The sequence below is a fragment of the Quercus lobata genome, chromosome 6 (genome assembly GCF_001633185.2).
Source record: "Quercus lobata isolate SW786 chromosome 6, ValleyOak3.0 Primary Assembly, whole genome shotgun sequence".
Lineage (NCBI taxonomy): Eukaryota > Viridiplantae > Streptophyta > Magnoliopsida > Fagales > Fagaceae > Quercus > Quercus lobata.
In genome coordinates, this window is record NC_044909.1 from 3,129,271 (window position 1) to 3,138,747 (window position 9,477).

At 41.7% G+C, this 9,477-nt stretch overlaps 1 protein-coding gene across 8 annotated transcripts; it reads right to left on the reverse strand.

Moving 5' to 3' along the window:
* Positions 1 to 2,204: 2,204 nt before the first annotated feature.
* On the reverse strand, positions 2,205 to 9,263 carry LOC115995148 (protein TIME FOR COFFEE). Of its 8 annotated transcripts, XM_031119595.1 has the most exons (13): positions 8,863 to 9,263; positions 8,306 to 8,761; positions 8,012 to 8,202; positions 7,618 to 7,915; positions 7,116 to 7,527; positions 6,951 to 7,011; positions 6,750 to 6,842; positions 6,348 to 6,633; positions 6,136 to 6,202; positions 5,959 to 6,028; positions 5,490 to 5,864; positions 2,936 to 5,387; positions 2,205 to 2,776 (listed from the first exon to the last, which is right to left on the reverse strand). In XM_031119595.1, the coding sequence occupies exons 1-13, from the start codon at positions 8,957 to 8,959 to the stop codon at positions 2,772 to 2,774; spliced, it is 4,863 nt and encodes a 1,620-aa protein (XP_030975455.1). In that variant the 5' UTR covers positions 8,960 to 9,263; the 3' UTR covers positions 2,205 to 2,771. The 8 variants fall into 8 exon arrangements, with proteins under 8 accessions (XP_030975455.1, XP_030975459.1, XP_030975460.1 ...); XM_031119599.1 differs by having other exon boundaries at positions 2,205 to 5,387; positions 7,618 to 7,912; positions 8,102 to 8,202; XM_031119600.1 differs by having other exon boundaries at positions 2,205 to 5,387; positions 5,959 to 6,025; positions 8,102 to 8,202.
* Between the last annotated feature and the right edge of the window lie 214 nt (positions 9,264 to 9,477).

The window sequence follows — 9,477 nt, forward strand, 5'->3', positions numbered from 1 at the left end:
TCATTATCTCTCTCCTAACAAATGATTGGTTTAAGATAGTGTGTATTATTAAATATCCCATAAACAACAATGAAACCCAAAAACCATCTTACCACTGTACGTGTCTTGACCTTCCATGTATTTCCATTATTATACATTTATACTAGATCTTCACTTTGAAATTAGGTTGCAATAAAATTTTGATAAGTTTTTTTTCATCATAATTGTTATGACGTATTATGATGAGTTTTGATATATAAAAATGAGAAAATTATTGAATACTCTGAGAGTATCATAAATATGTATTTTTCCCTCTCACATAAGTTGTCAGTCTTACTATAAATCTGGAACTTACAGTTTTATGAGAGAGAATAGTACACATTTTTGGTATTCCGAAAATATCCAATAATTACCCATAAAAATGACGTTGATGTAATCAAAACTTAGCACATTAATAAAGAATTTCTCAATTTTCGCTTCTAGGGTTGTCCTTTTAGGTCCAAAAAAAAAAATAATTAAGTCGAAAATTGAGGGAAGGACCTATTGGGGAGTGGGGACTTGGTTGTGGAGACAGTAGGGAAGTGATAACCCGACTTTAGGTGAGTGATAACCTAATCCTCCAAATTTGAATTTGCTGAATATAGGTTAGTGCGGCATGGTTGATTGATTCCTTTTGTGGGGTCCCTTTTATAAAAAAAGAAAGAAAATACTTTTGTCTTTCTGATCATCAAAAGAGAGAGAGAGAGAGAGAAGAGAAATCAAGTGAAAGATTTGTAACATGGAACCGTTCAATTATTCTAACCTCCTCTTTATTCCAGCAACTTCAAAATGCAGTAAGGTACATCCTATTTCCCTTCTTTTGGGTGAGATGGGGTAGAACTTCAAAAAGAATCACACCCTTCTCTCTCTCTCTGGGTCCATTTTGTTTATTTGGCCCACACCATTAAATTTTTGACAATAAATAATTGGCAAACACTTCACAAATTACATTTTATTTAAGTATATTTTTAAAAAAAATGAAAGGTTGGTGGGTTCCATTTTTGTGTAAATATAATATGGAACTTTTTCTTTTAAATGAAGTGAGGTGGAATAGGGTTGGGTTTTTTTTTTTTTTTGGTCTTCAAAAATTGGAAAGAATATAAAAAGAGGTGGTGGGAACACGTGTGTAGTCAAGGATAAAGCTTAAAAAGTCATCCTCACATAACATAAATTCACAATACAGGCAAAGTTGTCAGAAGCCTCTCAGAACTACATGTCCTACTTTGAATAGAGTTCTGGAAGGTCCCAACTGCTCTGTGTTTTAGAAAGAAAGATAGGGCCCAAAGCCTGATCTTCCCAAATGGGTGGGACCACACTATAAGGAAGGTAGGGGCAAAATTGGAATCTGAATGTTAAATCATGTGAAATCAAAAGCATAGATATTATTTAAATCTAATCAATAGATAGAGTAATTATCATAATAATATTATAATATCGAAACACATATAATCATAAGATAAGATAAAGTTTGGGCAAAATAGGAATGAGCGACGTGTAAGATACTGACAACAAAGAAAAGAGACGCACCCTTTCTATAACCTAACCTACTTTTTGTCAAAGTCTGAAAAGAACGAGAGAGAACTAAGCATTCGTGGTATTAACTATTTGGCAAATCAGTATCGATAAATATAGTGAGGACTGGGGAGAGAGAAAAATTATGGCCCACGCCAACTCTCTCCCATATATAAAACCAAGCAAGAGTCCAAAATATATGAAATTCCTTAGGCTTTACCATGCACCCACCTCAACTTTTTTTCTCTGCGCATATCTCTTTTATCACTAGCCAGAGAGCACCCAAGGTCACAACACTAAACTCACAAATCTCTCAGCATCTTCTTTCCATTCTTTAACTGTTTTTTTTTTTTTTTTTTTCCAAAAATGGACAAGGATTGGATCATTTACTGAGTAAAGTCAAAAAATAAAAATGATCAGAGACACACACTCACTCACACGCATCTTCTTTCCATTCTTTAACTGTTTTTTTTTTTTTTTTTTTCCAAAAATGGACAAGGATTGGATCATTTACTGAGTAAAGTCAAAAAATAAAAATGATCAGAGACACACACTCACTCACACGCACACGCGTATTAAAGAAAAAAAATAGCATCATCATCATCACCATCATCATCATCATCAGCACAATAAAGACTAGTAAGATAATATATAGTAGCACCATCACCACGCAAGGCAATAAAGATTGACCCGCAATTTTAAATAAAAAAATTGGATATACATATATACCCTCCATTGCATATATATGTCAAAAAGATAACAGTTTTACTTACTGCCCTTTCCTTAAAAACTAATAACCCAAAACAAAGGGAAAGAGAAACCTAAGCAAAGAACCTGCATTACAGCCCCCAAAAAGAAGAGAAGTTTGGTCTTTGAAGACTTGGAACTTCCTCTTCAGCCTTCTACACCATTTTTTTTACTCCCTTGCCCTACAAAACATCAATTTTCTTTTTTTTTCTTTTTTTTCTTTTTTTTTATAACTTTCACTTTCTTTTCCCTTGCATTGCCCCCCATCCATCCACAACCCCATCAAAATCAATCAAATTTTAAATTAGAATCCATGAAGAACCCAGTCAGAGTATGAACACAAGCGTATACAGATGAATACACATTCCCAAGCACATTCCACAAAGGACAATTTATCCCACTCAGCTCAACTAAGTTCCCAAAATTGTGGGTTCGAGTCCCTAATGCCTTCTCTGCGGCGTGATTCCTCGAATGTAAGCATCTTGCATTTCTTCTCAGGCTGCCAGAAGGTATGTAAATTGTCAAGTTCTAGGCAAGAAACAGCTTCCTTATACAAACTAGCCTCATTGAACTTTTTTCATATTTATTTTTCCTTGTTTTCCCCATATGGGGGTGATTTGCAATGTAAAGCACCAAGGGAAATGGTATTTTCACTCACCAGCAGGTTGTTTCTGCTCTGCCGGCTTCACCTGAACTGAGGTGGGAACAGCATGAACGTAGGGGAAGCCAGCAGGCAAAAGCTGATGCGGGTTCCCAGAGGATTGTGCAACACCATATGGGCTAACTTGGAGAATGTGTGAGGATATACCACCTTTCATGTTGCTATTAGCCGCAACTACCTTGGCAGGATCAGAAGTGCTGGTGTTAGCAAGTGTGACTGGAGGGCACAACGACAACATCCCAGTTGAGGATGTACCCGATGACACATTTGGCTGCTGCTGCTGCTGCTGTTCACGGCGGTTTCTTTGATGAAAATACCCACTTGCAGTTGATGCAGAGGAAGCGTTATTAGTTGACTGTGCTACTTGGGCTTGTTGAAAATAACCATTTAAGTACATCTGGTGGGTTTGGATCTGGGTTTGGATCGGGATCGATTGCTTTGATAACTGCTGGGGCAGCAGCTGCTGCTGCTGTTGCTGTGGCAATTGAGATTTAGTTGAAGTGCTCGAATTAGAGGTGATATGGGGGTTTCCAAGGATTGATGCAACATTCCTTCCCCCAACCGGGGATGACTTCCGGCTAGGCACCGAAGGTGAGTTCTTGCCCTGCTGGGATGACAATGTAGAAGCTTGGCCAGCTTTGTTAGCAGTGGAAGTGGAGGCAGTTGTCCTTGGGCTTCCACCAGCACTCTTTGACATAGAAGTTGTGGGCGAGCCAACCATAATTGGTGGCGATGGAGACTGGTTGCTACTGGGAGGTTGTTGCCCTTGTGCTGTTGATGATTTCGTATTAGCCGCAAATGATATCTGCCCATGGCTTTGTTGGGTCCTACCTTGCTGTTGAGGATGGTTTTTAAGGGATGAGGAGGTTGAAGAGGACAGAGACGGAGAAGGAACTTGGGAAGTGGTTGTCCTTAAAGAATTCTTCCACTGAGGAGATTGAGCTGGGCTGCAGCTGGTTTGAACAAGGTTTTGGGGGAAAGAAGAGAGAGCATTAGCAAACTTTGTGCCCATAGAAGACGATGAAGGAAGGTGATCCGAGTAAACACTACCATTACTCGTTGCTTGAGTTTTGCTCCGAGCTGCTGCTGCTGCTTGATTCTGCGCAATTTGATTCTGTACAATTTGATTCTGCTTCTGCATCAGAATCATTTGCTGCTGCTGTGGATTCCGCTGATTCATTAACTGCTGAGAAGCAGTAACACTGCTAATGGAAGTAGGCATAACAGAACCAGAAGCCCGTGCAGTAGCAGACCCAAGATTAAGAGTTCTTGCAGAGCTATCAACAACAGTACTGCCCGTTATTGTGGTAACGGATGTATCAGGCAAATCTGGCCTAGAGGAGAAAGCAATAGACTGTCCAACTATTGACTGACCCTTTCCTGGCATGGCTTTTCTTTCTTCTTCAACATTAGAAGAATCACCTCCAGTTTTCCCTTCTTCAGAAACACGGTAATTCCTCTTCTGCGCCGGGGCAGCAATATACTGATAATTTTGAAGAAAATGATGATTCTGTGGAATGGTTGAGATGTCAATGCTAGGCCCGGTATTAGTACCATTAATGGAAGGAAAAGACATGGCAAAAGCTTGAGGCTCCACTCCAGCCTTTGAGCCCTGCTGATGTGACTGCTGCTGCTGTTTCTTTTCATTATGACTACCACTTGCATTATTGGTGCCACTGGCACCACCCATTGCTGCAGGAGTCATCACAGCGAAGTTAGATGGGTGCATTGGCATTGGAAAATTAGGGGGAGCATAAAAACTCATATTTGCCCGAGAAACACGGCTATCAGCAGTTGAGGGACTATCTTCCCCATCCATTTCAGACTCAAGTTGGCGTGCCTGATGAGGGACCTGCTGATTCTGCTGTTGCTGCTGCTGCTGCCGCTGTAGTGACTGTGAAGGCTGGTTTTTGGGCGCAGGAAACCCTTGCAAATTTCCACTACTAACATTAACTCCATTGCCATGTTGCCTCTGCTGCTGATTCTGCAAGTGCTTCTGAGAAGACGAGGAACCACTGGAAATACTTGCATTCTGATGACCTTGTTGTTGGCTTTGTTGTGATTGAGCAGGTGGTTGCTGCTGTTGCTGATGAATCTGTGAATGATGGATCATTTGAGAAGGATAGAAGGAATTGAAGAATGGCATTGCCTGACCATGGGTTGCTCTATAAGCTGGTGCACCAACATGACCTGGAATTGGGAACGGATATGGACTATTCGGCAAAATTGCCAAATACTGAGTTTCATTCCCAGTCATATTTGCGTAGTTGAAGCTCATTGCTGGGGCTGCTGCTGCTGCTGCCGCCGTTGCTGCTGCACTCACTGCAGCAGAATTTGATGTACTTGATGAAGCAGCACTCCCGGCAGCAGGAGGCTTTACAGAACCAGATCGGACAGAAGCAGCTGCAACTGCTTGTTGCTGGCTCAGAGGGAAAATGAAAGCAGGGCCCTGAAATTGAATACACGAGCCCCAAAATTCAAAAACCATCCACCAAAGAAAACAAGAAGAAAAATCACAATAAAAACAAATTTTGGAAAAAGGAAATCATACCATGATATTATTAGGTGCTCCTTGGGGCACTGTTTGCTGAAGCAAAATCTGCTTTCTCTGTGAAGCATCCACAATGTTGGCTGCTTGAGAACCTTTATTATCCTTTCCCCCAGAATGAGCTGGAAACATAGCAAGACTCTGACCCTTGTCCTGGGTAGGGTTCACCACTCTACCGGCAATGTTTCCATGCAATTCAGCTGACGGAACCACATTGAGATTTCCGGGCTTAGCCCCATATATGGATGCAGAACCAGCCGCTGCAGGCCAGAAAGGATTCATTCTCGCAATTTGCTGGTGATACAGTATATTCCGAGCAATGTAGCAGTGCGTTGCACATCTCTTAGGCCTAGGTTGCGTAAAAAGCAAATTTGGAGGCTGCACAAGTTGGAAAATTTCATTAGCCAAAAACATAATTGGTTCTCAACAAATTTTAACACGGCAGGAGAAAACAGTACAAAAAATGACATACTTGGATAGGTGCAGGAGATACGGTGCTCCCATCCATGGATACAACTCCTTGTAATGGTGCCATATATCTGCTGATGAGAAGAGTGTCATTTCCCCAGAGAAGATTTTATCAAAAGCACTCATATACTGCTAATAACCGAAAGAGCAAGGAACACATAACAAATTAATCCGATCGTACCCCATGGGAGGAAGTCCACCTGGCCACCCAGGTACAGACATTGGTAGAGGTAGAGAGCTCGTTTGGGCTGAGAAATAAAAAATACCAAAAATCACAAAATTAGAAAAACCCAATTGGGCAAAAAAATATATAAAATAAAAAACAGGTTGTTCTCCATAAGAAACCAACCCAAAAATAAATAATAATAAAATACTAAAAAGAGTTGAACTTACCAATTTTTTCATTGTGAGTGTGCTGTGACTGCTGCTGCTTCTGAACATTATGGTGAAAGTGTGACTTGTTGTTGCCGCTTACACTAGCGTTGCCGCTATCTCTATCAGTCTTTTCCAAGTCAAGCTGAAGATCGATGTTCCTCTCCTTAGGAGCAACAACTGGCTTGTGTGATTCAGCTTCTTCTACTGCTACAATTTTAGGCTTCTCGCTTTCAACATTGACTGTCTCTTCCTTGCCTATTGTTTTCACAACCTTTTCATCTTCCTTTACCTGAGGCTTAATTTCCTGCAGATATAAGTGGGGGGGAATAGCACAGAAGATATATTAAATTATCGCTGAGCAAACTTTCAAAGGTCATAAAAGAGACAGACAGACAGGCATGGGTGGCCCACACCACTCACCATTTCAACATCTGTGACCATAGCCTTAGGATCTACGGCCACAAATTCAGTATCACCATCCCTTTCTGGTGACGATCTTAACGGAGGAGGAGCCTGCAAAACCCATCCAACCAAAAAATATATTAAAATTTTTAATTTTAATTTAATTAAATTTTTTTAAAAAAAATTGAAATTTCTGTCTTGGAAAAACAAGATCCTCACCATCAGATCTATCTGGAACTTTTCTTCTTTGTGACTCTCCACCTCAGTTGTAGTTAAATTCCTTCATAGCAACCACGAATAAATCAGCCCCAACACTTCTCAAAATAAATAAATAAAAATAAACAGAGAAAAAAAAAAAAAAGAACAATAATTATTGATGCTCACGCTTTATTCGCTTTCGCATCGTCACGATTGTCATCCAATCTGACTACAGGAGCTTCCTTCTTGGGCGACTGAGGCTCCTCTTTACTCACACCAACATCTTTATTCTCCGATTCGTTAGTCAAAGCTTTCGAATCTGATAAAACATTACTCTCTGGCTTAATCATCATCGAAGACTCTGGCTGTGCTACCTCCAACGATGGTGGTTGTACAACTTGAGAGCTTCCCAATTCGTACGAAACTCCTCCATTTTCGGCTGCAGATCCCGTGTTCTTCTCCAACGTTTCCATTTTCGCTGACTGATCCATCTCTGCCTTAGTTGTAGCCGAAATGGGACTGTTCCGGCCCGTGAAAATCGTCGAGTTTTCATCATCGTACTTCACCGGTCTTGGCTTTTTCCTCTTCGGCGCCGTTGCTTCCAATCAAACACCAATTTTCATCAGTCAATCACACCCAAATGAATATGAAATGCAATAACAGAGCTGTAAAGGCTTAAACTACGCACCAACGGTGGATATAGGAGTGACTGAGGAGCTAGAATTTTGAGGTAAAAGAGAAGAAGAGTGAGGTAGTGTTGAGGTTGAGTTGGAGATCGGCGAAGAGACTCTGGATTTAGCATCAGTGGATGATTTATTGGCTTCTCTGGAATCATTGGTAAAGCTATCTTGTTTTGAAAGTCCTTGTGGCTGTCTCAACATCCCATACAACACCTCTGCAATCTCTATCTCGATCTCATCCTGAGCTGCTGAAGATGACGACTTCGTCGTCGATTTCGGCGGCCGCAGTTTCGGTCCATTAGGCTTCTACAACGGCAGAAATCCCCGTCAGTAAAACACAAAACCAAAAAGGAAACACAGAGAATCAAAGAAAAGATTGGACGTTAGGAGTTCAGGACTCACCATCTTCTTCCGAACCGAAGCATTGGGAGAAGACGGAGAGGCCGGAGCTGGCGACGCTGCCGCCATCGACACGAGGCCGGTGTGTCTCACCGGCGATGTCGAAGCTTGCCGGTGAATTTGCTCTCCACCAACAACTCCTCCTCCGCCTCCACTTCCACCAGCCCAAGATTCATGTGACCTCTTCGTTGACGCTGAAACAAACAAACAAACAATAAGAATAGGAAAATCCAGAAAATCAACCAAAAATAAAATCCTAAAAATAAGGCCTATTTTGACTCTTCTTGAGGATTCTACCAGAGCGAGCTTTTCGGGGCACCGACACGCCAATCATTTCATCGGGAGCTTTCCACGTCGGCGCTGCTCTAAAAACTTTGGCCGGCGGAGGAAAGCTCTTCCGGTGATTAGATAACGAGTTTGTTGAAGATGATAAAGGTGATGGATTCGGCGGAAGCATTCTAACAGAAGAGGCTACACCACCGCCGTTTCCTCCACCTATTACGACTTCGTCGTCTTCGTCTTCTTCTTCGTCATTTACACTCTCTTCAGAGCTCTCGTCACCGCCATCTTCTCTATTGTTACCGTGCAATAACCTATCTCCTCGCCTCCTCTTGCTCCGACTCAACCGATCTCCATCTCGATCACGCTCTCGGTCTCTGTCCCGGTCCCGATCACGATCGCGATCTTTCTTTCCGCTACCTCCTCGATCTCTTAGCCTCGCTGTTTCTTGTAACTCTACCGGACCATCTTCCTCTGAGAAAAAAAATAATAAAATTCAAAGATAATGAATATAGGTTATCAAAAATAGCCGATTCGATGAGAAGCTTTGTTAGATCTAAGAGAAATTTACAAACCTGGGGAGTCTCTGAGACTACCACTTCTATGTCTCCGTCTAGTTAAACCGTTTGTCGCCGCCATGGTTGCTCTCCTCGCTTCTCTGTTCCTATCCATCTTTGCTTCGTTGTTCTTCTACCGAATCAGCTATATCTACAATATTAATCTCGTCTCTCATCACAAGAAACCGACCATAATTCGCCGGAAAATGGTTTCTCCGTCAACGGAAATCGCTGTTTACGGTTATAAAAAAACCGATTCAGTAGATTCAAAGATCTTCAACGAAGCTCTCTATTAGCAGAAAACGAAAAAAAAAAAAAAAGAAAAAAAAAAGATCTCAGCTTTCGTCTCTCTCTCTCTCTCTCAGAGCTTCTCACTCTGCGTTGCCTTCTCTTCGCTTTCTCTCTCTCTCCTTCTCTCTCTGTGCCCCTTTTTGTGCTCGCATCTCATCATCATTTCGCTATTTCACTCTCAGCCAAACCCACTCCCAAGCCTAGTGGACGGCCACGATTCGAAACTGGCAGTAATTGCACCAATCTGGGCCGTTCAAAAGGAGACATATCCAGCGGTTCTAAGTGGCTAAAACCAACATGGCAAGATCTGGATCGTCCAATCCGTTGTTCCTAGGGAGGCGC